The sequence below is a fragment of the Eulemur rufifrons genome, chromosome 3 (genome assembly GCF_041146395.1).
Source record: "Eulemur rufifrons isolate Redbay chromosome 3, OSU_ERuf_1, whole genome shotgun sequence".
Classification (NCBI taxonomy): Eukaryota; Metazoa; Chordata; class Mammalia; order Primates; family Lemuridae; genus Eulemur; species Eulemur rufifrons.
Window position 1 is genome coordinate 24,923,387 of NC_090985.1, and position 27,515 is coordinate 24,950,901.

Here is a 27,515-nt window from a genome sequence, read left to right on the forward strand (position 1 = left end):
ACAGGTGCCGGCCCCGCGCCCAGTACCCCCAGCGCACACAAGCCTCCGGAGCCGCCCAGCCGTCTTCAGAGGGACCGGACCACTTCCCGGCACTCACCAGTGACGTCACACCCCTCACTCTGACCGTGCGCGGCCCCGCCTTCCCGCGGGCGTTGCCGCGGTGACGGCGCGTTACTGGTATGTCCGGCCGCTGCCAGGGCTGGCCGCCGCGCGCAGTCTCGGTTCTCCCCAGCGGCTCCACGGTTTCGGCTCCGCCCCGCCCCGCCCGCGGGGAGACGGTCGCGCAGCTATGACGTCGCGGGGGCCTGGCCGGGCGTCGCGGACTCCGGAGATGGAGGAAAAGGAGCAATTACGGCGGCAGATCCGCCTCCTACAGGGTGGGTCGGGCTGGGGGCCCGGGCGCGCGTCCCTTTGTTTCCCCCTCACCTCGCGACGGGCACCGCCCACCTTTCCGAAGGGCGTCGCTCTCCGCCGGCGTCCTCCTGATAGTCGGCTCGGGTTGGGACCCCAAGAGGCTTGCAGGCGGCCTGGATCTGTCCCCTGCCCGGGCTTCGTCAGGGAAAGGCTGCTGGCCCTTCTAGGATTGCGGCGGTAGAGGCGGGGCCGTCGCTTAGTAACCGGCGGGTGGCGGCCCCCCCCTTGCCACGGGCGATCGCGTCCTCCGGCGCCCACGCAAACTCCCCGCGCCCGCCGGCGGGGCGCAGGACTGGTCCCCCGGTCCGGCGCCCCAAAGCCGGTTCCGGCGCGCGTGTTTCTTCCCTGACGCCCAGTTTTGATGTTCTTTTTCTCTCTAGGTCACACTTCCTTGGCATTCCAGGTCCAGACTCCCCAGGCCTCAGCTTCCACACTTTAAAATTTTTTAAAGCCAAGTTGGTCTTTCTAAACGTAAAAAAAAAGTCCACTTTGCTTTTATTCTCACGAGAAGACTTAAGGATTTGGAAGGCGTGTATGGAGGAGAGGGTGGGCTGCCTTCCACTTTGGGCCACTTCTTGGGCTTCCATCACACCTGCCCTAAGGTGTCCCCAGGTCTGGACATGGCTTTCTGTGCGTTGGGGGGCAGGACATGTGGTCGGGGAGTGTTGATAACTTTGAGGCTGGCTACTGATTTGCTGATTAAGTCCTAGAACATCCCTGGTTGTTCTAGCTCATGCCTATGTTCCTGCCCTCCTGCACCAGGACAGCTATCTAAGGGCCTATTTGGAAAGTCCTTGTGGTTGTGTCTGTCCCCTACATAAGGACTGCAGCCCATCACTTCTCTCCTCTTCTGTAGGTAGGATGGCCTGACATCTAGCAGGTCAATGGCCCATGTTCCTAGTAATTTTTTTTTTCCTCATGTCCAGCACCGAGTGGTTAGGTGTGTCAGTCCTGTTACACTCAGTGGAGATTATTAGGTGCAGTCCTAATAATCTCTCTGTGAGCAAGCCAGAGGGCCTCTGTGGCTGACTTGTCCCCTCTGGTCCAAGCATTACAGCATGGAGTATTGCTGGTTTCTTCATATTGAGTGATGCTTCCCCTCAAAGGGTAGTGGACCCAGTAGAATAGCAAATAGCAGGCCCAGGGGACTTGGGCTGAACTGTCAGTGTCCCAGGTAATGCCGGCTGTCCCTCCTGAAACTGGCAGGGGCTCAGGAGTGCGATGGGGCCTGGGAGCGTCTTGCCAGCTGATGCCTATCCAGGGTAGTCATGATTGTTGGTAATTTTACTCACACCCTCTGGTTAACTGAGCCTGTAATTCTGTCTTCTCAGGTCTCATTGATGACTACAAAAACCTCCATGGCAATGCCCCTGCCCCAGGCACCTCAGCTACTTCCCGGTGGCAGCCGCCCCCTTACCACAGTGGCAGGACCTTCAGTGTCCGCTATCCCCGTCCAAGCCGGAGGGGCTTCTCCTCACACCAGGGGCCTGCATGGCGCAAGAAATACTCTCTGGTGAATCGGCCCCCGGGGTCCTCAGACCCACCTGGTGACCATGCTGTGCAACTCCCTATTGGGGCTGGGAGCAGCCAGAGTCCAGACACCCAGCAGTATGTTCTCGAGAGACAGGTCCAGCTCAGTCCAGATCAGAACATGGTCATCAAAATTAAACCACCACCCAAGTCTGGTTCTGCCAATGCTTCAGGGGCCCAGCGGGGTTCTTTGGAAGAATATGAGGACAATCCCTGGAATGGCCAAAGACCGCAGGAAGGTGAAGGTGACCCCCCTGTCAGGCAGCTACAGCCCTCGAGGCCAGGAAGAGCCAGGGGTAACTGCAGTGCAGAGGACCCCCTTCTGGTCTGCCAGAAGGAGCCTGGCAAGCCGAGGGTGGTGAAGTCTGTGGGCAGTGTGGGTGACAGTTCCCTGGAGCCCCGCCGGACAGTCAGTGAGAGTGCGATTGCTGTCAGGAAGTGCTTCCCGTCCTCTGTCCTGCCCCTGCGCTCCAGCATGGCCCTGGGCCGGAAGGTGGGCCCTCATTCTGCAGCCAGCTGTGCTGCACAGCTCCTTGGCGACGGGAGAGTGAATGCCAGCCACCCAGATCAGCCAGCTCCCTCTGGCTCAGTGGTAAGCCCAGCCAGACCTGCCTCAGGACCCAGGCAGGCCCGGGAGACCTCACTGCTTGTGTCGTGTAGAACCAACAAGTTCCGGAAAAACAACTACAAATGGGTGGCTGCCTCAGCAAAGAGCCCTCGGGGGGCTCGGAGGGCCCTCAGCCCCAGAGCAGCTGCAGAGAATGTGTGCGGGGACCCCTTTGGCACAGCAGACAAGATGGAGAAGCCACAGCTTAGAGCTGACCCAGAGGCCAAGCCCAGGAAGCCAGCCACGTCCTCCAAGCCGGGGCCAGCCCCCAGCAAGTACAAGTGGAAGGCCTCCAGTCCCTCCGCCTCCTCCTCTTCCTCATTCCGTTGGCAGTCAGAGGCTGGTAGCAAGGACCATACCTCCCAGCTCTCCCCAGTCCCCTCTAGGTCCCCGCCAGGGGACAGACCAGCAGTGGGATCTAGCAGCTTGAAACCTCTCTTTGGCGAGAGCTCACTCTCAGCTTACAAAGTGAGGAGCCGCACCAAGATCATCCGGAGGCGGGGAAGTACCAGGTAGGAGTCTCCACCTGCTGCCACCACAGCATCCTGTCTGGCCAGGTCGGGTCAGGGCTGGGGACAGTAAGGCCCTCATGTCCCCTGAGCTGTGGAATTATGAGCAGTTGTGCATCTTTGAGCCTGTGCTCCCTTCTTGGTCTGCAGAACGGGTGGGCAGGCCCATCCCTGGGGAGGTGGTGAGGAGGCGATGAAGTCTCCTGGTGGGTTTATTTGGTACCACTGGTGTGTCAGCCTGAGCTTGGTCTTTGTGTGTGATGTGTTTCCTATTTCCAGCAAGGAATGAAGCAGGGAGTACTGCTGCCCTGTAAGGCTGTGTGAGGCTTGGCTCAGGGTGGTTCAATGCCAGGGGGAGGCAGGAATCCTGGCCCTTGTGATGCCAGCAGGCCCACCCTTTCTCCTGCTGGTGAGAGACTGGAAGCCCTCTGGCTTCTGTTCTAGCTGCATAGGGCTCACATATGGATGGCTTTATGCCAGGCCAGGTGCCAGGGGAGCAGCCCCCACAGACCTGTGTAGGGTGCTTGTGTTTGCTGGGGGGTGAGGCAGCTTGAGAGCTACAGGCCCTGTGTCTGGGCTGGGAGGTGGACTGGGGCCCTGGGCATGGCTTGGGGGTGTATGGTCTTTCTTGCTCTGCCCTAGGCTCAGGGCTTTGGGCTCCAGGAGGCTTTGCCTTTGGTGGGTGCCCCAACTGGGCCCAGGCTGGAGGTTGCTCCAGTTGGGCTGCAGCAGGCAGGCCCAGGTGAGGGCCGGTGGGCTGCAGCTTCCTAGGCTCTCCTGACTTTGGGCTCTGGACACCATTGTAGAGTGCTGAGGCTGCAGGTGGTCTTTGCCCCCAGAGGGAGCAGATTGTTATTACGTCCCAGCCGCCCCCTTGGTGGCCAGGTGACCAGGCCAAGACACTACCTTGAGTGCACATCACTTTCCTAGCCGCCCTCCTTCCCAAATTATGATGAGATGCTAAGATGCTGTCATAGCCCAGAATGCTTGGCCTGGGGTGAGGGACTTCATCAGGGCAGCAGGTAACTGGGGATGGCAGCTGGGCAAAGGGCTTGCCTTTGTCATCAGACACAGTGGCACGTGCCATTGTAGAAGGCACCTGCTTGCAAATCCCCCACAGGAAGTTCTTCCTGAGGTCTGGCCTTGGTCTTTGGCTCTGGGTAAGCTCATTCCCTTTGGTTCTGGTCACCCAGACAGATGCTGTCTTGAATTATATGAGCTTCCCCCTGCATGCCTAGCTGTTTCTGGGTGGCAGCTTTGCTCTAAGCCATGCTGGTGGCTTCCTCTGTTCCAGAAAGTGTGGAGGGGAACCTGGACAAGCTGCCCCTTTTACAGAGAGGGCTGGGAAAGGCCATGTAGGGCTGGTGGCAGCCCTTCCATGGGGACATTGTCCTTCTGTCACTGCCTCCCCTGGTCCCACCTGGGTCCTCATCTGGCCTGGGGAGCTAGGGGGTGGGCACATTGGGCAGGGATCAGGGGCCAAGGCCCCTCGTCTGCTCTCCCTGGGGAGCGGCAGCCTGCCTTAGTGCCAAGGTCCTCTGGGATTGTGGGTCTGGAAGGGAGGGAGCAGAGCAATAGTTAGTTGGCTGTGTCTGATGGGGAAGGCAGGGCCTCGGAAGGAGCTTGGCCTGCCCCTGGGGCTGTTCCCATGCTGCATGCTGGGATCTGGGTAAGGAAGGGTGGATAGGCAGAACCGCCTGGGAAGCCTGTTGAGAGCAGCCTGCATTTTGTCTCCACAGCCTTCCTGGGGACAAGAAGAGCAGCCCCTCACCTGCCACCACTGCCAAGAGCCACCTTAGCCTCCGGCGGAAACAGGCCCTCCGGGGGAAGAGCAGCCCCGTTCTGAAGAAGACCCCCACCAAGGGCCTGGTGCAGGTCACCAGGCACCGGCTATGCCGCCTGCCACCAAGCCGGGCCCACCTCCCTACCAAGGAAGGTATGTCCAGGAGGAAGGGCTGGGCACAAGCTGTGGGTTGCACCCCCTTTGGAGCCCCACATGCCCCTCCAGCACCTTGTGCTGTCAGAGGGTCTTGGCCCCAGATGGCTCTGACTGGCAGAGAGTGGGTGGTGGGCTGGTGGGCAGAGTAGAGGGTCCTGGCTGATGTGCCCTGCAGTCTGGGCGGTGGACATGCTGCTGGGCAGGCGAGTAATGACCTTTTCTGCACATCCCTTGGTGTGGACCCAGCTGCATCCCTCCTGAGGGAGGAGAGGGTGGTGGCCACTCAGACCTGAGGGGAGGAAGGCTTGTGCTGGCCTGGGAGGGTTTGGTATTATTCACTTTCTGAGCCACGTGTGCTTTATGAGCAGCTGAAAAGACCTCTCTGGTATATAGCCACAGCACCCTGAATGTGCCCAATCTCGTATGAAAAGAACTGGTCTGAGCCCCTGAGAGCCCCTTGTGGTGTCCTGGGTGGGCCCCAGCTTGCAGGTTGTGGGGCGTGGCCCCTTCGAGGACCACCCTGTCCCTGCTGTGAGGTGATGGCACCAGGACACACTGGGGGAGCTGCCTGCAGGCTGGAGTGTTCTTGGGGATCTTTGGTGAGGGTTCTGGAGCCCTTGGGGATGATGCTCACCTGAGACACCATCAGGTGTTGGTGTGGGGAGCTGGGATTTATCTGGGTGCACCTGGTCCCGTGACTCTCCTTTGAGCATTTGAGGCACACAAGGGCGGGTGGATTCCCCAGCTCATGTGTGAGACAGCTGGAAAAGACGGGGTGTCTGGGGACAAGCTTGGCCCTGGGCAGTGGTGCTCATGACCAGGGCGCTGTGTGGCACTCAGTGTCCCCAGCAGAGGGCACTGTCCCTTGCTGGTCTAGGAAGCCTTTGAGGAGGCTCTAGGAAGAGTGGTGCTGAGCAGAGCGGAGAGCTGGTGTGGGGGCTGCCATGGGAGGGCCGGGCTCGGGGTCCCAGGTGGAGCTTGAAGGGGGTTGGGGCTGGGATACATGAGGCAGTGCGGCTGCGGGTACTGGCTGGCAGGCTGTCCTGAGTTGGTTGACACTTGCTGCATACCAGGGCAACTGTGGACTTCATCCTGGGTGATGGGGTACGAGCAGAGCCTGATGCGGTCCTTGGTGGCTGCAGCGAGGTAGCTAGCTGGGTGGGGTTTGGGCTGCAGGACTGACTGGGAGTGGAGAGAAGGGGGCAGGGGGTTGGACAGTGGGCAGGTGCTCTGTGTCCAGTTAGGGAGGAGGGATTGAGGGGGCCTCCAGCTTTGATCCCCCAGGAGGTGGAGGGCCTGCAGATTTCACAACCAGGCTGGGTGAGAGGAAGGGCTGCATGGGGTCCTTGCCAGGAGTTGCTGTCTGCAGGGGCAGCCCTGTCTACTAGTGCTGTGACTGGCCTGTTCCTTCTTGAGATCTTGAGCAGAGAGGGCTGTGCAGGCTGGGACAGCAGAGGCTGCCTCTGGCAGATATGAGCCGGTGCAGCACCACCTCCCCCACCCCCCGGGAACAGCCAGGCAGAGTTATGTGGGATTCAGAGGTCATCAGCTCCATCTGCTGAGCAGTGGGTGGCCCAGGGGCTGCCTTAATGTGCTGAGCATCTTTGTGCCAGGCAGCATGCTAGCCCCAGGGACACAGCAAAGAGAGGATGAGGATGCTGGAGACTCCAGCTGGAGGTCCACTGGACCACCTGAGTACTTGTAAACAGGTGGCAAGATCTTCCAGGTGGTGTGAGCGTTCTTGGGAATAGGAAGCAGGGTAGCACAGGTAAGCTGCAGGGAGGGTGCTTGGTATTGGCCAGGCAGTTGGGAGGGCTTCTCTGAGGAGGTGACCCAAGCCAGGAGAGGAGCAAAGAGTACTTAGCTCTACAGGATCAGGGTGGAGGTGAGAATGAGCTTGATGTATTCCAGGAGCAGAAGGAAGCCCATGGGGCTGGTGCACCACCCAGGAGTGCAGGGTGGAGGGGAGGAAGCCAGTGGGGAGGGGACTAGATCATGAGGAAGGGTCTTGGTCACAGTAAGGAAAAGGGGCTTGGTTCAGCTTATGTTGGGAAGCCAGGGGGGGCCAGAGGAGGGACCTGGGATTTGCATCACTGTACTCAGGGACATGCAGTGGTAGGGTCAGGGGACCCAGGGGTGTCCAGCAGGCTTGGAGCAGGCAATGAGTCGGGAGGCTGTGGATGCCAGGCCAAGGGAGGGGGTCCTCCTCCTCTCACTGGAGGAGGGGCAGGGAACCGACGGAAGATATATGCTGAGCGGTGAGCTGCTGAGCTTGCGTTCTGGTATGGCAGGTAGCTCCAGAAACAGCCACGGCAACACCCCAGGCAGGCAGAGATGGCTGTGGTGGGCAGGCTGCAGCAGGTGATGGGCCTGGCCAGGGCATGTGCTGCGGGGATGGGGTGAGGACAGGCATCCTGGGCTGGGCCCGATGGACCCTGGCTGGTCCCAGGAAGTCGGCGTGTGGCTCCCCCAGGCTCTTTCTTGCAAGGCCTGCCATCTCCCTCCCTGCCTGCCTGCCCAAGAACTGAGGCCTGTCGGTCCTGAGCCCCACCAGGGCTTCCTTGGTTCCTGGGCAGGAAAGACCTCTCTGGGTGGCCTCCAACACACCTTTTTCCGTTTAATGGTATAGATGCTTTGGTGAGTCAATGAGCCCTTCTGGCACTTTCCTTGGCCCTTCCTGGGCGGCCGAGGCCTCCAGTGGCTGGAAGTGTTGCCATCTTGTGAAGATGGTGCATTCTGGTCTCCAGGAAGTTATGGTTGCTGGACAACAGGGCCTCCCATGGGTGGGGTCAGAGCTGAGGCCCCCCCTTCATCTGGGGCAAAGTCTTCTCTTTCCCCATTTCTCTCCCAGCAAACGATTAGCCCAGCTCCTGCTCTCCTCTTTGAGGAGGCGGCAGTGTCCCAGTGTCCAGGGAGGGACTTGAACACCTATGGGCATCTCTGCCAGGGAGGAGAGAGGCTTCCAGAAATGCCTGTGGCCAGCAGAGGGCGTGCCTGCACCTCCTATCCCTTCAGTGCGCCTTTTTTTGGTAATTGATCGCCTAATTTCCTCTTTATGTGAAAGAAAGCAGATATCAAGTAATTTGCAGCAATAACCTGCTAATGCTGGGCCAGTATCGAAACTCCCCTGTTCATTTCAAGTGGCAGATAAAACGCTAATACATAATTATCCTTGCAAATTGGATTGTTTTAAATAACCAAAAGGCTACGGCCAGGAGAAAGCGATCCCATCTCCCTTGAGTTACTATTGCAGCATAATTGCTGCGTTCAATCAATTTCCTTGGCATTAGAAATTCCATCACAATCAACATTAAGCTTTATTCATTGTGATGGCTAAGAGCCGGGCCATTTCTCCTCTTTTTCTTAACTGGCAAAATTAATCAGGGAAAAGATTTTAAACATTTACCCGTGCGAAAGAGGTCAGCCCTGCCACTATATTGCTCAGCAGATAAGGGGGCTAATAAAAAGAAAATTGAATTACTAATGATCACCAGGAACAGAGTATATAAAACCTGGCAATCGCCAGTTCAGGAAAAGGGAGAATCAATTTTCTTGGGACAAGGTGTGCTCATTTTTTATTTTGGTGCATATTATCAGCAATTTAATTTGAGAGCGCATAAACAGGAGGAAACAGTTAGGGAATAATGAGCCCAGAGGTGTAAAGTGCCGCAGGATATATGCTGTACACAATTTATTTGGCACAACAGATAATCGCTTTAATTGAATTCAAAACTGCATTGTTCAGCAGGCTAGTGGCCGCTGAGGACTGAGAGTGTTAGGGAGGTTCCCACCTGACTCCTTCGTGTCTCCCTCCCCTCCTTGCCACCCCTTCCCTCTCCAGAGTTCTCCGGGCCTGCAGGTGGTTGGGCCTGGAGTCAGACTTTGGCTAGGGATGGGGCAGGGGGCTCCTGGAGTCTTCCCCTCTGCTGTCAGTGTGCCCCTTGCCTCCCATCTCTTCCCTCCCTTTTCTCCTGGGGATGGGTCTATTGGCAGCTGTGGGATTGAGATAAGAGATTGAGAAAGGGCGCTGAGAGCCTGGGGGAGCCGCAGGTGCTGGGAGCTGCAGGAGAGACCTGATTTGATCTGTCTCCAGTGGGGCAATGCTAGAAACGGCACTTAGGCAGAGAAGAGGAAGACCTTTTGGGGATCTCAAAAATGGTGTCCACTTTGCCACCCATGTACTCATCTCGGTCAGTGATCACACTGTGGCTGACAGCCACCCATGGTGGGACCCTTACTCTGGTGTGGGGGGAGGTGGGGACCTGGAGGTTCAGGGCCACCTCCTCTGGCCACAGCGTGGGTCCATCGCTGTGGCTCAGCTGCCCTGAGTTGACTGCTTAAGGCTGCTAAGCCTGGTTGGCCGTGTGCAGAAGTGGTGCTGGGGTGCTGTCCAGCCTGTAGGTTCCCAGGCCAGGTCGGGAGGGAGGGCCCTCTCTCCCACCCGCCACCCTGTGCCCCCTGCCGGGGAGCTTCTTGCTGACAATAAGTCACGGGATTTCTACCAGCCACTTGGATACATTTGCTGCTGTGTGCCAAGGAAGACAGGGTGGGCTGAGATATCCTCACCTCTGAGAAGTCTGCTGGGGTAGGAGGGCCCCCCTGCTTTCCCTGTCCAGGATGGTGGACACTGTGGAGGTGATAGTCCACCCTCTTTCTCTCCACTACCTGCTTTGAGCCCAGGGCCCTGCCCAGGAAGTGGCAGCCTTCCTGGATGAGTTGCCAGCGTGGGGCCTAGGCAGGGCTGGGGTGTTCCCCCAGGCATACCTGTGGTGGATAGGAAGGGCCTGGCTTCCACAGTAGTCTCACGTGTGGACAGCTGGTGGCTGTGACCTGCAGGCTACCCAGGCTTTTAAGTGAGCAGGGCTACCCTGCCCTGGGTGAGTCTGTGGGGACTGAGATGCCCATTCTCCAAGTCCGACTTTTTCTGAGGACATGTTCAGGGAATTGCCCATGTGAGCTCTGTCAGCGTCCGGAGCCCTTGCTGTGCTGCCCAGTTCGTGGACCCCTCACAGCCCACTGGGTAGCTATCTCATTGTCCCCCAGCCCTAGCGTGGGACCCGTGCAGGCTGGGGGCCTCTCAGGCACACCCAATGTGCCTTTGGGCACTGGGTTCTGCTTCTAGCCCCAGCCAACCTGAAGGTAGCCTCCCCAGAGTCCTGGCTGGCCCCTCCAGGCCCTGGCGGGGGTCTGCCCCTGACTGCGGGGTGTGGAAGCGGTGCTCAGGCCTCTCTGTCCTTCTGGGTCTCTCAGGCTTGAGGAAGGCATGGCTCCTCGTGGCCTTGGGGGAGGGCAGTTTACCGGCACCAGAGGCCTGGCCGGATTCCAGACCCCTCACCGCGGCCATGGCTTTGAACACTCATGTGGCTCTCAGTGAGCAGGTACTAGCTGAGGAATGTGCTGGCCCTTCCTAGAGCCTTTAAATCAGCCTCATTGCTCTTCATTCTCTAAAGTTGTGTGGGTTCCTGGTGCACGGGGAGCCCTGCCGCCCCTGCCCAGATCCCCATTCTCACGGCCTGCTCCCTCTCTGGTGTGCCTGCCTGCCTTTGCAGGTACTGTTCCTCTACCGGATCACTCTTCCCTCTCATGTCTACAGCATGCCCACTTAGTCACGGCGTCTGCTAGGTGCCCTGTGGCCTTGTCAGCCCATCTCTTCTGAGATGCCCCTGCTGCTGGGCTATCCCCTCCTCCTGCCTCATTTTCCATATTGTGTGAATTGCTTGTTGTCGTCCATGCCGCCCATTAGGAAAGTGCTGCAGGCGAGTGCTCTGTCCTGCACACAGCATCCCCTCAACCCTATGCGCACATGAGCTGCTGGAGGCTCTGCAGCTCCTGATGTGGGGCGAGACGCCCACCCAGAAGACAGGATTGAGGAAGAAGGAAGGACCTCAGTCCATCACAGGGGCCCCCCATAAGGGCAGGAGATGGACAGGTTAGCTGCCCTCACAGGGACTGGGAATGCTGGGGTGTCATCACCTTCGCCTGGCAGGCCTGTCAGGAGAGAAGCAGCAGGGTGCTCTGTGAGGATGCTGCTCCTGCCCCTGTGAGGTGTGGAGGTAGGTAGGGGCCAGCAGCAGCATGTTTAGGAGACTGTATGGGCAAAGGGAGCAGAGCGCCACCACCAGCTTCACGCCCTGACCGCCACAGAGAGTGGACCACTCGTGCTCAACGAGGGCATTTGGGACAGTGAGGAGTAGAGGGATCACCAGCAGTGAGTGGCCACTGGGTAGTTGTCTATATGGCTTTAGCCTCTTGTGCTGGGCCGCCGGGAGGGTCTTCTGAGGTAGTTGCCTTGGGAAGCTGGCTGTTGATTAGAACGTGGAGCATCGTTGGTGCCCAGACTTGCTGCACAGAGCCTCAGGAGCAGAGGCCTGGCCGTGACGGTGTCTATCATTGCCTGGCCCAGGCACATGTGCTGGCCCAACAGCCTCTCAGCAGTACCGGCCGCTTTCCTGTCCTGAGTTGGCTAGGCACGGGTGCTGGCCTTGTGGGTGAGCTGGAGAGCTGCAGTATGGAACCCAGGATGCCTCTCCCCGCCCCGCATGCAAGGATGCATGGTTGTTCCCGCCCAGCCCCAGCTGAGGTGCAGATGTGGTGGGAAGAAGAGCACCTGGGGCCCCCAAGATGCCAACTCAGGGTGGGTGGTCAGGAAGGGAGGGCTTGCTGTGTTTCAGCAGGGGAGGGCGCTAGGGCCAGAGGGGCTGGGTGACTCTCTCATGGCCCTAGTGCTACTGACAGGCTGAGTGCCCCATCTCTTGCCTCTGGTGCTGGGAAGCAGCCCAGCATCTGGTGCTCATATCCTGGGCATTTGCTGAGACACCAGGGAGCATCGTGGTTATGAGCTCAGGCTTGGTGCTGGCATTGCTTCTCCTGGAGATTTGGGCCCCGTGTGTTCTTGGTGTGGCATTTATTTCCCTATGTGTAAACGGGGCTAAGGGTTGTTTCTCCTTGAGGGGTGCTGTTCAGATTGAGGGAGTGGAGCTATAGGTGCTTAGACCTGGCTTAGTATTCCTACCATGCTCTGCTGGCAGCCAGCATTGCCCATCTGGGAGGCCCTACCCGTCGCCTCTGGGGTCTGCGATCCATCATTGCTCACTGGTGTGCAGCTGGGCCGTTCGATTTTCCTATGGCAAACCCCACGAAAGGGTGTGAGCAGTTAAATCTGGAGTCCTGCTTTCATAAGGGAAAAAGAAAGTGCTGAATTAGTCTCTGGGAAAGGCAGCCACAGCGATCCTTGAATCTTGCATAAATTATCAGGCGCGCCGGAGGCCTCCAATTTTACGTTTGTCGTGGCTGTGCTAATTAATTATTCCACAAGAATTGGCATAGGAGTGCATGTGGGCCACAGTGGTGCTCTCGAGGTGACAAGGGCTGCAAAGCCAAAGACCTGGGCTTGCCCAGCCCAACTCCCAGCCCAGGAAGGGTGGCATTCTCAGGATGGCTGGAACTCGTGTCCTTGTGGTGGGCTGTGGGTCCTCAGGCTGGGCACAACTGGGATGCTTCTTTGTTGAATGGGTCGAGGCAGTCCTCTTGTCACTGTCCTCCCAGCTGCCCAGCACAGACCAGAGCCGGCCGTCAGCACCTCTGTCCTGGACACTGGGCTCACAGTGGGGCAGCCAGAAGGAGGGCAGGAGGCAAAGCACATTTGCTGAGCAACTGCTCCCTCAGACACCACGCTCGTTGAGTCCACTCCACTGAGGAGGAGACTGAGGCTTGGGAAAATATGTGCCTGTCCAGGCCCAGCCTGCCGGGAGCCACAGGACTGGGCTTCTGGAGCCCTGCTCCTTCCCTTCCTTCCCTTGACCTGCCATCCCCCATAGGGCAGCAGTCTGCACCCCCGGATGGGACCGTGTGCTATCTTGGTGTGGATTTGAACCATGGTAGCCTGTGGGGCTCTTTGGGCCCCGCACACCTCCAGTGGGCGTGCCAACCTGCTGGGCTCTGCGCCAGCTGCAGGCAGATGCCACTGAAGTGGGCCAGTCTCTGCCAGAGGGCAGAATTGGGGTTGTGTGATAGGAAGACTCCAGATGGCGGGAGGCAGGCCAGGAGAGGCCTCCTGGAAGGGATGAGCAGAGACACCACTTGTCCCCAGCCTGCCCACTCCTCTCATCCGTGGTAAGCATCTGGTGCAGCTGATGGCCCTGGCTGCTGCGTCTGCGTCCTGAATGACCGTCCCAGCAGGCCGCCTGGTAGTGTCCCCGGTTGGCAGAGGCACAGGGGCCAGGACACAGAGTCCCTGCATGCCAGCTTCAGTGTGGGACCCCCTGACACTGGGCAGGCCCTGACGCTAGGCAGCCCTACAGGAGCCTCACACTGCTGGCCTGTCCCTCAGCTGTGCTCAGGGGCCTGGGCGTCCTCAGTTAGTGACTGGTTGCCTCTGTATGATGGAGCAGGTGACAGCCCTCTGCTGAGAGACCTTGGGGCATGTGCCTGGCCGTGCGAGGGCTAGGGGCCCTGAAGAGGAGGCTACCTCCTCTCTGCCACCACCCCATGGGTCCCTGTGTTGCTCTTTTAGGCCCTGGCCCTCTTTAGCAGAGGTCTTGCTCCCTCTGCTGCCAGCCGCTTCCCTTGGTGCTTAGGGCTGGACAAGTTCACCTTGTAGACCTGGCAGACCAGGCTGGGGGGGATCCAGCTGACCCCTGCATACCTCCTGGTCTGGACATTTCACATGACTAGGAGTGCGGACACAATGCTGGGTGCCAGGCAGCCTGGGGTCACTGATAAGTGACTTTGTCCTCTCCTCAGAGCCGCTCAGGGACGTGAGCCCTACCAAGCGACACTGGGAGCTGCCTGGCCTGGGAGGGTGTTCTCGTGACAGTCCTAAGCATTCCAGGTGAATTCTTTTCCTCTGAAGACAACTGGGCACAGGAGGAAGAGCAGCCGGCTGGTGGGGACGTGGTGTTCCAAGGCAGGGCAGGCTTCTTCCTGTGCCCTTGCCAGGGGCTGCCTCTTTGGGGAGCTGCTGTGCAGCAGCAGGGCCTGGCCTAGTCCCATTAAGTCCAGGACACTAATGGAAGGGGTGTTGGGGGTCCCCTCAGAATCCCCCTATAGGCTCCAGGGCTCATCGTGGCAGACAGGGATGTAGGGGCCAGGAGGTGCCTTCAGATGGCTCTGGAGAAGGCAGTAGCTGAGGTGGGGAGGCCTGTCCCTCTGCTCTGGTGGGCTCAGCCCTCCTGAGGAGCTGCTCAGAGAAGTCTCTCAGGTTGGATCTGGGGTGCTCCGGCCCTGTGGGGAGGAGCAGGGTAAGACCGTTTGGCTGTGGAGCCCAGTCTGCCATTGCTCCCTGAGGGTCATGCACAGAGAGGAGCCCCCTCCCCTCTGCATGCTCAGGGCCTGCCCCTGTGCTCAGCTAGTGGGTCCAGGGCTTAGCGAGGATGGGGTGTGCAACTGCGCTTGGGACAGGCACTGCTTGAAAAGGAACTCGGGAAACGTGTTCTTTGGAGTTCTCTTTTTTAGCCTGGGTGTCCTGACTCCTTTCATTTTCAAAGGGAAAATGTGCCTGGGTAGGGTTGGTTGTCTGGTTCTGGCTCAGGCCACTTCCCCAGCCCTGTTCCACACAGCTGTGTTGTCCCCTTGGCTTGTGCAGCACAGAGGAAGGGTCTGGGTGTCAGAGCTAGGGTGGGTGGTACCTAGAGGAAGGGGCTGCAGAGCCACACTGCCTTTCCATGCCAGGTCCCGCTGGGCTTCACTGGGAATGGAGATTGGTTGGGGTGACAGCACCCAAAGGGGCAGCTGGCGGTGCAGCAGATGGGAGGGGCTCCTGTTCAGGGTCCCAGCTGCCCAGACAGGCCAGTCAGCCTGAGCACCCAAGTAAGGGCTAGGCAGGACCAGAGGGTTGATGTTTGATCATCAGACTCTCTTTTTTCTAAAATATGCAATTTAAAGTTATAAATTTCTCTCCAAGTGTAGCTTTAGCTGTATTGTGTAAGTTAATTATTTTTGTTTTTCCCCAAAATGTTTTATAATTTTCATTGCAGTTTTTTTTCTTTGACCCCTGGGTTATTTAGAAGGGTATTGGCTTAATTTCTAAACATGGGATTTTTAAGTTATTTTTAATTATTTATTTCTAGCTTAATTCCACTGTTGAGGCACTTTATGATTTCAGTACTTTGAAGTTTGCTTGGATTTGTTATAGGGCTCAGCTTATGGTCGGTTTTGGTAAATCTTTTGTGTGCATTTGAAAAGAATGTGATTTCCGGTTGTTGGGTGTAGGGTGCTATAGAGGAAATTATATTCACCATGTTGTTTAAATCTTCTGTATACTTACTGATTTTTGGTGGGGAGGAAGTCTGTTTTTACCACAGTTACTTATAGAGAAGTGTGTTAAAATCTTCCACTGTGCTTGTGAATTTGTTCATTTCTCTAGTTTTTAATTTGGCAAAAAGTATTTCAAGATCACTTTACTAGGTGCAAACCAATTTACAATTATTATATTATATTTCCCTGGTGGACTTTACCTTTAATTTAAAAAATCTTAAATTGTCTTTATTTATTTTTTTAGAGACAGAGTCTCTCTCACTCTAGTCACACAGGCTGGAGAGCAGTGGCACAATCATTGCTCACTGCAGCCTTGAACTCCTGGACTCAAGTGATCCTCTTGTCTCTGCCTCCCAAGTAGCTTGGGCTACAGGTGTGTGCCACCACACCTGGCTGAGTTTTAAAAATTTTTGCAGTGATGAAATCTTGCTATGTTGCTCAGACTGGTCTTAAACTCCTGGCCTCAAGCAATCTTCCCACATTGGCCTCCCAAAGTGCTAGTATTGCAGACATGAGCCCCTGTGCCGGGCCTTATTTTTACTTTAATTTCTTTTTTTTTTTTTGAGACAGAGTCTTGCTCTGTTGCCCGGGCTAGAGTGAGTGCCATGGCGTCAGCCTAGCTCACAGCAACCTCAAACTCCTGGGCTCAAGCAATCCTTCTGCCTCAGCCTCCCGAGTAGCTGGGACTACAGGCATGCGCCACCATGCCCGGCTCATTTTTTCTATATATATTTTTAGTTGTCCATATAATTTCTTTCTATTTTTAGTAGAGACGGGGTCTCGCTCTTGCTCAGGCTAGTCTCGAACTCCTGACCTCCAGCGATCCACCCGCCTCGGCCTCCCAGAGTGCTAGGATTACAGGCGTGAGCCACCACGCCCGGCCTCTTTAATTTCTAAAGAGTGTTTTTGCTGAGTAAAGAATTTTAGGATGGCAGTTATTTTCTTTCTGCTCTTTGAAGGTGTCATTCCATTGTCTTCTGATGTAAGCAGTTGCTACTGAGAAATCAGTTGTCATTCTTTGGAAGATAATCCGTCTGTCTTCCCCCTCTGGTTGCTATTAAGATTTTTCTGTCTTTGGGGTTTTTTTTTAGCAATTTTGCTATGATGCATTTAGGTGTGCTTTTTAATTTATCCTGCCTAGTATTTGTATAATAATATTTCCTGAATCTGTGTCTTGATGGTTTTTATCAATTTTGGAAAATTCTCAGCCAGTATATCTTTAAATATTGCTTCTGCAGCATTCTCATCTCTCCTTCTGGGATCTTGGCTACATGTTTATTAAACCTTTTCACCATATCTTGTATGTTTTACGTATTCTTTTCTCTACTTTCTACAATTCTTTTCTCTCCATGCTTAAATCTGGATATTTTCTTCTAACTTATTTTCTGGTTCATTCTCTGTTCAGCTTTGTATAATCTTATAACCTATTTTCTAGTTTATTTATTTTATATTCAGCTTTGTATAATTTGCTACTGAACTCATCATTGAGGTTGTAATTTTAGTTATTGTTTTTAAATTCTAAAATTTCCATTTGTCTTTTTAAATAGTTTCTAGATCTCTGCCAAAATTTACAATGTTTTAAACCCTTGAACACAGTAATCATTTCTTAAAAGTCTACGTCTAGGCCAGGTGTGGTGGCTCACGCCTGTAATCCTAGCACTTTGGGAGGCCAAGGCGGGTGGATCACTCAAGGTCAGGAGTTCGAGACCAGCCCAAGCAAGAGCGAGACCCCATCTCTACTAAAAAAATATAGAAAGAGGCCGGGCGCGGTGGCTCACGCCTGTAATCCTAGCACTCTGGGAGGCCGAGGTGGGCGGATCGTTTGAGCTCAGGAGTTCGAGACCAGCCTGAGCAAGAGCGAGACCCCATCTCTACTAAAAATAGAAAGAAATTATATGGACAGCTAAAAATATATATAGAAAAAAAAAAAATTAGCCGGGCATGGTGGTGCATGCCTGTAGTCCCAGCTACTCGGGAGGCTGAGACAGGAGGATCGCTTGAGCTCAGGAGTTTGAGGTTGCTGTGAGCTAGGCTGACGCCACAGCACTCACTCTAGCCTGGGCAACAGAGTGAGACTCTGTCTCAAAAAAAAAAAAAAAAAAAAAAAAAAAATATAGAAAGAAATTATCTGGCCAACTAAAAAAAAAAAAAAAAAAGTATATATATATATCTTAAAAAAAAAAAAACTAGCCGGGCATGGTGGCACATGCCTGTAGTCCCAGCTACTCAGGAGGCTGAGGCAGTAGGATCACATAAGCCCAGGAGTTTGAGGTTGCTGTGAGCTTGACGCCACGGCACTCTAGCTCCGGCAACAGAGCGAGACTCTGTCTCAAAAAAAAAAAGTCTGTGTCTGCAAAAAAACCATATTAATCTTTTTTTTTAAGTCTACTCAATTACCTGGATCCTTGTCTATTCGTTTTCTGGGTTTTTTCTCTTAGTTTTGGGTCAAATATGATTTGCTCTTCTCTCTGGTTATTATGTATTAAGTGGTAGATATTGTGTATGAAGAGTTTGGAGATACTTTGCAACTAGATGATGTTATCTTCTTCCAGACAGGGGAGACAGGGCCTGTAGTGTTGAAAACGGTGCAGGAAGCATGTGTCCAGAGTGGCAATGCCCAGCAGGCTGCCCGGGGAGCTGGCCTGAGCGCAACCCCTTGGGCCCGTGGATGGTGTCCTGCCCAGAGAATGGCTGGGTGGGCTTAGCTGGCTTGTGGCCCTATGGGCCCTGGGTGGCTTGTGGGGAACTCAGGGAGCTAGTCCTTGTAGGTCCTGAGGGGCCACACTGGGTACAAGACTCCCTCAGCAGCCTCTGGCTCTGCCTCTAGGGCTCTCTATGCTGTACAGGCCGGCCTGGCGGAGTGAAGTCTGTGCCAGAGTGGGGCAGTGGGAGCTTGGCCAAAAGCCCTGTGTCTCATAGCCCACTTTCCCACCCAAGGGATGGGTGTGCTGGAATACCCTTCTCATGCTGTCTGTGATTGGTGGGAGAGGAAGGGCTTTCTGAGTGTCCTGGTGACCTGTGTATGGACAGGTGGCTCGCTGACCTGTGGCCTCTGACAAGTTTCTAGGGCATAGTGGTGAGAGGGCTGCTTGGTGGTTGGGGTCCTTTGAGGCAGCTTCTGGACAGTGACTCTCCTCCTGCAGACTTCTCCCTGCTCCAGCCTCAGGCCCTAGGAGAGGCCTTGGGCTGCCATGCCCAGTCAGGATGTGAAGCCTGCCTTGGCCAAGCTGGGCAAGCCTGCGGTGGGGCGTGGGGCAGTGGAGGCTGGGCTGGGGAGGTGGCAGCTGCAGCTGGCCACTTCTGAGGGAGGAACCTCTGGCATGTGCACCCAGCCCAGGGAGGCAGGTTGTTGAGTGGGGTTGAGTGACAGCTGGGGTGGCAGTGCTTGCTGGCAGGCCCCTCAGGGAATCTCAGGGAGAGCCTGGATTTTGGGGTGGCCACAGGGCAGTGGTGCTCAGGGCTATGTGAGGGAGTGAGATGTGGTTTCCAGTTGTAACCCAGGCCCTTGACAAGAGCTGACTATCTTGGGGATGCCCCTTCTGGCCTGGGACCTCAGGGCCTGCCTGGTTGCAAAGAGGGCTGTGTGGGTGCTGAGTGAGCTGGGAAAGGGTGGGGAGGATTGGCCTTATCCCCGTTCTCCTCCATGGGTCTGTGAGGACAGGCCAGGCTGAGCCTCAGGCCTGTTAAATAGCTCATTCCTGGCTCTTGCAGCCCAGGGTGGGCTAGTGCTGCTGTCAGTCCAGCAGCCAGGGGAAGAGCCGGGCCCCCCACCTGCGTGTGCCCGAGGCCCTACTGTGCTTGCTGCCTGGACACCTGCTGGCTGGTGGGCTGTCTGTGGTGCCCTCACTTAGAGCATCCCCTCCCCAGGGCCGAGTCCCTTTGGCTGGTCCTCCTGGTGACTGCAGCCCCCTGGTCCCTCTCCTCCTGGAGGCATGTTGATGTGAATGGAGCCCCTCAGGGTGGGCCCCAAGGATGGACTTCCCCCCTGGGCTCCAAGCTGAGACTCTTCCAGTTCTGTGCTCTGGGGTTCCTTACATGAGGTCTGTGGGCACAGCTGTTTTGGAAAGGACCAGACTGTGTGTCCCTCTTCATCTGTCAGAGCTTCTGGACAGGTTGTGGGGATCCAGGGAAGGAGCCTGTGTCCAGTGTGACCTTCTGCTCCATGGTCCTCCTACTTTCCTGTTCCCTCTCATGTCCATGGAGAAGGCAGCAGTTCTCCAGGATGATTAACGATGCCTCCTCTGCCGTCAGGGACCCCCACTCTTGGCAGGAGGCCCCTTCAACAGCTCCTGGAGGAGCCACACCAAGCCGAGCCCTGATGGGAGACCTGCTGAAGCTGCCCCAGTGTCGCCCTGCCTGGCCCAGGCTCCTCAGGTCTCACAGCCTTCCAATTTCAAGATTTGGTCTAAATGTACAGAATAGATGAGATTTGTGAAGGAAATCCATAAATTCTGGTTGTCATATCAGAGCAGTTTCTGATTATTAAGTGTCCAGTTATTTGTTGGTTTGCTTAAGTGTCTGTCTCCAGCACTGGCAGGAAGGAGCTCTGGCCTCAGAGAAAAGCCCCAGCATCCCAAGCTCCTTTCTGGTGTCCTTGACTGAGGGGTCCACACTGAGGCCACACTAGGCTTGCTGGCTGGTCGGGGCAGTGTCGTCACAAGGTGTCCAGCTCAGGGAGCCTGGCAGGCCACCCTGCCAGGAGAGTCTTGTGGGCGGGAGCAAGCTACTGCTCTATCATTGCTTCCCATTTCCCCAGGGGGCTGGACAGCAGGGCCACGCAGCCACCAGTGCAGAGAGCACAGCTCGCTCCCCTTCGCCCCAAGGAGTTGCCCCTGTGGAGGTGTCAAGTGTGTCTGGAACTCAAGGGCCAGTCTTCTCTCCTGGGGCCGGTAGACAGGCTGCTGCCAGTCCCTGGACCCACCTTTGCTCTGTGGCCTGTTGTGTCTCTTCACAGCACAGCCCGACCTGCACTCCGTGATGGAATCCTGACAGCTTTGTGCTGGTCGCCCTCCCCTCATCTGTTAAGTGATAGTTAAGTGGTGGGTTGGGGCAGCCTGTGGAGAACACGTTCCTGGTGGTGCCAAGCGGGACAGCGGCCACTTCCCTGGAGCCTAGTTGGCTGAGCAGGCTTTGGGAACAGCTGGGGGTGCCCCCGCAGCTGGCAGAGAGAGCCTGCCTGAGCAAGGCAGGGCACGACTTGGAATTCTGAACTGTGGCCTCACTCAGCCCTGTGAGCTCACCAGCCGGGTGCCTGTGGGATGGCCGCAGGTGGTCCTGAGGCAGTCCTTCCTCCCTAAGTAGGAAAGGGGGCTCATGGGCGGGAGAGTCTTCAGTGGCCCCCCTCCCCACTGGGTCTTCTACCAGGATGTCTGTGAAAGGCAAAAGGCTCTGAAATTACCTTCCAGACACCACTGGGAAAGACATGAGCTGCAGGGGCGCAGCAGGGAGTGCTCTGAAACTGTCCCATGTGGGATGTGTGCCTGGTTCTGAGCCGTTGGCACTGCAAGCAGGCGCTCTCACGTTGTATGTCTGCCTTTCTCCCAGCCCCCGGGGGCCCAGAGTGGATGTGGGCTGTTGTGTGCCGTGGGCTGGGTGGTTGGGCCGGGTACTGGCCCACCAGCGTGCCCACCAGCAGAGGCTCCTTCTGGGCCACCACTGCCAACCTCCACCCTCAGCGCCCTGGACTTTCAGGATGAGGGTCCTATCTCTAGCACCTTTGCGGCTGGCGACCTGGAGGAGGCTCAGGTCCAGTGTGCGTGAAGGCCTAGGATGGGTGGCTGCTCAGTTGCTGGGGACAGGGCTCTTGCTGAAATCAAAGGGCAATACATTTTTAATGAGCCAAAGGAAATAGGCCTTTAGTCAGAGAGAGCCACCTGTTCCATGCAGTGCTTGCTGTCCCCACCAGGCACTGTGCGTGGCACGTTTAAAGGCCTGTTATGACGGCTGCAGTCATCCAGGCTCTGCTGAGACTAGGGGTGTGACATTCTATTTCAGGAGTAAACTTGGACCCCAAGGGAATGCCAACCAAGGGCCAGGCGGGGGGCGGGGGGCACTGCAGTGGGGCTTGGGGCCTCTCACATGGCTAGCAGTGACTGACCTCAGACTCTTGCCTGGGCAGTTACCTCCCTTCCAGCCTGACTCCCTCCATAGAGGCCACTTCAGGGGGGTTCCAGGTTCCCAGACACCCCAGCAGAAAGAACTCCCCCCACATCTCATCAATTGACAGTGGTTTGGCCCCTTTCAATATGGGGATCCCTCTGTGGCCAGGGGCTGGAGCCACAGCAGAGCATAACAGGAAAACCCTTACTCCCATTCCAGTGAAAGAGAGACATGACACCCCAAAAAGATGCACTGTGCTCAGCCTGCCATCTTACTGGGGATCCTTTCTGGGGGGTGCAGGCCTCTAGAGCCCCAGAAAGGTACAGGCCAGGAAGCTGCTCACTTCATCTCAGCAAGCATTGGTGGGGACATGCGTCCTGGCCTCACTGCCTCCTGGCCTGGCCACTTGGGGATGTGAGAATAAATTGAGGCAGTGAGGCAGGGAGCTTGGGTAGGGCTGGCTTCCCAGGAAGTCCTCTGTACTGTTCACCATCAATAAGGTTGTTCCAGCTCTGGTGGGGTTGGCAGTGTCTCTGTGGGGTTGCACATGTGGCTTATTCCTGGGTCCTTTGAAAACAAACAGTAAATGCTGTCTAGTTGCAGGAGGGGTGCAACTGCTGCAGCCAGCCTGAGCTTCCTGCCCATGCACGGCCAGTCCCTTTGGTCCACTGGGAGCTCCCTAGAGGGTGGACACAGCTGGGGGCAGAGCCTTTGGTGGTCCCATTGTACCCAGTGGGGCATGAGAACTTCTGAGTAGCTCTTGAGGCATGGGGGCGGCGGGGGGGGGGCATCCCTGCAGACCCTGAGGGTCCACCCACATGTCCCATGCATGGCCTGGGTGTCTGTACACTCAGTGGCCCTGTGACCTAGGGCTAACACCCGCCACTGTGTCTCAGCTTCCTTGCCAAGAAAAGGGGAGAACAGTGGACAGATTGTTGTTAGGGACTTGAGTCAATGTTTTGTCCAGGGGCTGACACCCTGAGAACATGCCCCCTCCTCTGCCACCGTTCCTCACCATGGTGGCCACACCTCTGATGTGCTCTGTAGCCCTGCTACAGCACTGAGCCTGGCTGAGGATCGAGTCTACCGTTCCTCTCATGTGTGCTGCACCAAGGCTTTAGGCAGCATCCAGGCCGGGGGGGGGGGGGGGGGGGCGCCCTGCAGGCCAGGAGCTGTGAGTCAGAACAGAGAGACCTGTCAGATGCCCTTGGGGCCTGAGGCTGGACAGGGTAGCCGGGGAGCAGCCTTGGTACTGGGCTCACAGGCTGCACTTCAGGGAAGCTCACCAAGCATGTGTCCTGGGCCCTACTCCCCTTCTCTGTGAAGCGGGGTCACAGCGGGCAGGGAACATGAGGCTGGGTGCATATCTGGCCAAACACACCTGGCAGGGCCCATGTATAGCTACCCTTTGCTGTAGTCTGCACGGCCCAGGGTCTGGGCCACGTGCTTGGGCTTGGCCTGGGGGTACAGGCCCTGCCAGCCCAGTGTCCTCCTGCTCCCACGTGCCCCACAGGCCTATGCTCGCATGGCAGCCCCCCTTTGCTGCCCACTGCACTATCCCCTCCAGCCCGTTGAGGTGGGAGGCCCCTCAGGCAGCCTTCCTGGGGTGTGCTGGCCCCCGAAAGCCTGCTCTTCACCCCTCAGCTCTAGTGGGCAGCACTGGCTTCTCCATCCCTCTCCTGCTTCTGGGGCTGGGGAGAGCAGTGGTTAAGAGGGGAGGAGGAAGACCCACCCTTCATAATCTATAGCAACTGTCACGGAGCAAACTACTCCCATTTCATACAGACGGGTCAGGTGTCGGCGTGCGATCGATGGCTCTCGCACAATAATTACAGGAACTAGCGGCTTGTGTTGCTTGAGTGACTTTAAGAAGAGTAGGGTCTCAATCTTCCCTCTAATAGGGCTCTGACAGTTGAGGTGGCGGCAGCTTCGGTGCTGCTGCGTCTCGGGCTGGCGGTGTTGTCATTAAACACCAGGTAGTGTGGAACAACAGAGAACACGGATCCTGCGCAGGGGGACAGGGCGGCTGACAGCTGTTATTTGTCATCACTGAGTTGCCCAAACTCCTCAGACTGCACTGCGGCCGCCTGCTTAGTGTGACTTATGGCCCTGCCTGGGGCTGCCGTTGTGATTTGATAATCCGTAAATGTTTGTCAAAGATGTATCCCTGATTCCGACGGTGCTGCACGGAAGGCTGGTGACAAGCCCACTATAGGCTAAGGATTAGGAGCCAGGGGCCAGGGCAGGAAAGCCAGGGGTCATCCCCCAGCAGGCAGCCACTCCCCTGTAAACCACCTGTCTACCTGGAGGTGCTGGGTGGTCGCAGCTTCCACCTCCCAGCAGGGCTCCAAGGTGGGCCTGGCAATGACACTGATGGGCGCACTTCTCTCCCAGGGCCTGGGAGTGAGCAAGTACGTGTGTGTGTTTGTACACTTGTGTCCACTGTCCCCTGTGCTCATTCTGACTGGAAGTGAGAAGGCCTGCCCCTGTGGCTGTCCATAGAGCTTCCTTCCATGCTGACAAAGCTTGAGACAAGTGTTTCTGCTGATATGGGATTCCGGCAGGGTTTCTAGTGGCGGCCAGTGAATCTACCGTCTGCGCTCCACTGTGCTGAGAAGCCTGCCACCGTTCCCAAGGGGCCTGCTGGACATGCTGCCCTCTGGTGGCCCCCGGGCGCAGAGCCAATGTGTTTGAGGGTGCCCAGCAGGGCCTCTGGCTGCCCTCTCACCAGACACAAGGGCTCTTGCCGTATGTTTGAAGTGCTGAAAACCATCAAGCTCAAGAAAAGTGGGGTGATTTATTAGCTCATAAAAATTCATACTTTGTGACTCCAGTCATCCCACATCTGAGCTTGTTAGAATGCAGTCCCTGGCAGCTCCCGCCGCGCCAGCGTGGGGGCGGGGCATCACCAGCCACCCCCTGCCTTTGCTGCCATCCTGGCTCATTTAGAGAAATGGACAGGCCCCTGGAAGCACATGAACAACTGTTCACGGGGGAGGGTGGGTGGGCAGGGGGTTTTGTTGTAATGAGACAGCTATGTCCTTGTGAGTGGGAACAGGAGGGCCCAGCCACATCACCTGCATGTTCCCTGCACCTGTGGGGCCTGGGCTAGAACCCACCAGTGCCAGCTTGGTGCCAGGGTGCTGAGTGTGGGTACCCCTGGGGCTGACTCCAGGTGGGCAGTGCACCTATGTGCAAGCACGGTTAGGAGTCTGCCCACACAGATGGTGGAGGTGCAGGCACAGGTGGAAATCTGCAGGTGCAGGTGGAGATCCAGGCACAAGTAGAGGTGCAGGTGCAGGTGGAGGTACAGGTGCAGGTGGAGGTGCAGGCACAGCAGCTACAGGCACAGGTGGAGGTGGGCAGATGCAGGTGGAGGTACAGGTGCAGGTAGAGATGCAGACACAGGTGGAAGGGGCAGATACAGGTGGAGGCACAGGCACAGGTGGAGGCACAGGTACAGGAGCTGCAGTCACAGGTGGAGGTGGGCAGTGCAGGTGGAGACAGGCAGATGCAGGTAGAGGTGCAGGCACAGGTGGGGGTGCAGGCACAGATGAAGGTCTGCAGGCACAAGTGGAGGTGCAGGTGGAGGTGGGCAGGTGTGTTTCCAACAGTCTTCATGGGTGGAGTGTGGAGTGCTTCTGCAGCTGTTTGCAGGCTGGTGACAGTGGAAGTGGAGCCCTCTTTCATCCCTCCTGAGAGCCCCCTGGCAAAGGCTCCTCAGCCCAGCACCCACCTGGCCTGGCTGGACATAGTAGTTGGGCTACGCTCCTCTAGGCCTCAGCCACCTTCCCATCTGTGGGCTGAGGGGTTGATGTGCCCTTCAGCTCTGCCTTGCAATTGGCATTGTGGGTTCTGTGTGGAGGGCCGGAGGGAAACAGAGCTCCTTCCTTCTTGTGCTGGGGACGTTCTACCTGAGCTGGCCAGAGCCAGCAGGAGAGCCCTCCTTGGATCCTCTTCCAAACGGGTAAGGGGCCTAGGGAGAGGCTGAGCCTCCCATGGTGCCCACTTTGATTCCACTTCTCCACGCAACTACTGGTCCCCACAGCTTGCCATGCTGCCTTCAGGAAGCCGGGTGTCACGCATGAGCAGCCTGGGTCGCCATGCTCATCAGCACTAATCACCACAGCCCCTTGCTGCGCCCCACAGGCCCTGCTGTGTAGCCATCGGCAGCCGTGATGGAGGCTGGGAGGCAGGAGGCAGGAGGCGGTGCAGGCACACTCCAGCCCACTGTTCTTGGTGTCCAGAAAAGGAAAGCAGTCAGGAACTGCCGAGCAAGGGGGTCAGGGAGCAGAAGGCCAGAGGCCGGCCTTCAGGATGGGGTGGGGTGGCCCCATGGGAGGCCTGCGCCCCAGGCCTAGGGACTGACCGTGTCGCCTGGGAGCACAGTGGTAGGAACTGTTAAGTCTGGAACAGTGGCAGCCAGGGTGGGTCCCTTGAGTTCCCTATGGTCCAGGGGAGGGGGAGTACGTCTGCATGATGGCATGGCACGGGCCTGGCCGACTCCTATCTCAGAGGAGCAGATGCCGAGCACTGCAGTTGATCCCAAGACTGAACCTGGCTGCAGACAGCTGAACGAGGAGACTGAGGAGGCCAGAGTGCTGAGGCAGACTAATGGCGAAGGAGCCGTTCCTGCTCCTGCCCCATTGGAGAGTGGCCACATACTTGCCCCCTTCACCTGATGTCAGTAACACCTAGGCCATTGGTGCTGCACACAGCTTCCCCCAGGCACATGCCCGGGCAGTGAGTACAGGGGCTTCCAGGCTGTGTCGCATTGGAGCTGCTCTCCCTGAGCGCAGGGCCAGTGAGCCTAACCCCAGTGCCGCGCAGCCTGGCTCCGCACAAGACTAGAAGGCCTGAAAGGAGCAAGGGTGTGGGGTCTTGGAATTGTGGGGTGAGCAGCCTGGCCCTGTCCTTGCATGGGAGCTGCCTGGAGAGCTGGCAGCTGAGCCACCAGAGCAGGAGGTGATTACTTGTGGTGCATGTGCTTGTGCATGTGTGCACACACCTGTGAGCATGCATGCCGGCCTGTGCACGGGGGAACAGGCGATCTCGGGGTCCTGGCAGGAGAGCAGTCTCCTGTGGCCCCCATCATGGCCCACAAGGGCCACAGCCCCCCTTTCTCCTGGCTGCCTCCTGTGGATGGCCCCTGGAGTCTTCCTGCCCCTCCTTGGAGGCCACAGCCCTTTTCACACCCAAATGCAGCCCTGGCCTCGCCACCTTCAAGACCTGGTACATGGCAAGTGCAGGGGGTGAGTCCAAGGCTGCCAGGGTAGTGACTGGGTGGGGTGGGGGCCAGCCACCCAGCAGACCACTTGGCCTGGGTGGACTCAGAAATCACCCTGATGAGTGTCCCTTGCTGCACAGGGTGTCGTGCTTGTGCTGAGCAGAGCCTCTCCTGCTCCAGGAGCAACACTTTGCCTGTGCTGCCCCAACAAGAGGCAGAGAATCCTTTGATGCTGCCTCTGGCCTGGCTACAGTCATGGGCACTGCTCCTGTCAGGCCCAGGGACTCTGCAGATAGCTCAGATGTATTTCACGGTTTGAAATGTGAGAGCAGAGGCCTCTCAGAAATGTATGCCGCAAATTCTGTTTCGGTTTTCATGTCCATTTTTTCAAGAGTGCAATTCAGCAGTTGTTGGGGAAGAGGCTGCCTGACAGGTTTCTGCGTGGGCTGGGGCCACGCAGTGCTCGCTCAGTGTAGATGGTCTTGAGCGGCGTTTTCCTGCACCTTTGCCTGGTGTTCGGTGTGCAGCCCATCTGCACGGTTTGGGGGCAGGGCAGTTGAGAAGAGCTGGTGACCCCTTGGGATACCTGCTGGCTGCAGCAGGGAGGTGGGGCTCCTTGGCTGACCAGGCAGTTGGGCGGAGTGGCCAGAAGGAAGGGCTGTGGCTGGTCCTGAGCTGGGGGAGCCAGGAGCCCCTCCCAGCTCACATGCTGGGCCTGCTGAGGGTCTGCCCACGGCCTGAGCTCAGGCTCCTTGCTCCCACCCACTGTCTGGACTGGGCCCTTCCCCAGCTCCTCCCTGCTGTCTGGCCATTGCCCCTCAGCACTGTCCTTGCTCAACTGGGTGGGACATTGGGAGGGACAGGATGGTGTGCCCACAGGAGGTGGCCTTTGAGCTGCTGAGTGACTGGCGTGGCACAGAGGCTGGGGAGTGTGTT

At 57.1% G+C, this 27,515-nt stretch overlaps 1 protein-coding gene across 1 annotated transcript in view; it reads left to right on the plus strand.

Moving 5' to 3' along the window:
• Positions 1–330: 330 nt before the first annotated feature.
• Positions 331–27,515, plus strand: part of ZC3H3 (zinc finger CCCH-type containing 3) — an 82,091-nt gene continuing 54,906 nt past the window's right edge. Inside the window, exons 1-3 of the mRNA XM_069465908.1 lie at positions 331–377; positions 1,746–3,063; positions 4,800–4,996. Of these exons, the coding sequence (XP_069322009.1) occupies positions 332–377; positions 1,746–3,063; positions 4,800–4,996 (1,561 nt within the window). The 5' untranslated portion in view covers position 331. The remainder of the gene's footprint in view (positions 378–1,745; positions 3,064–4,799; positions 4,997–27,515) is intronic.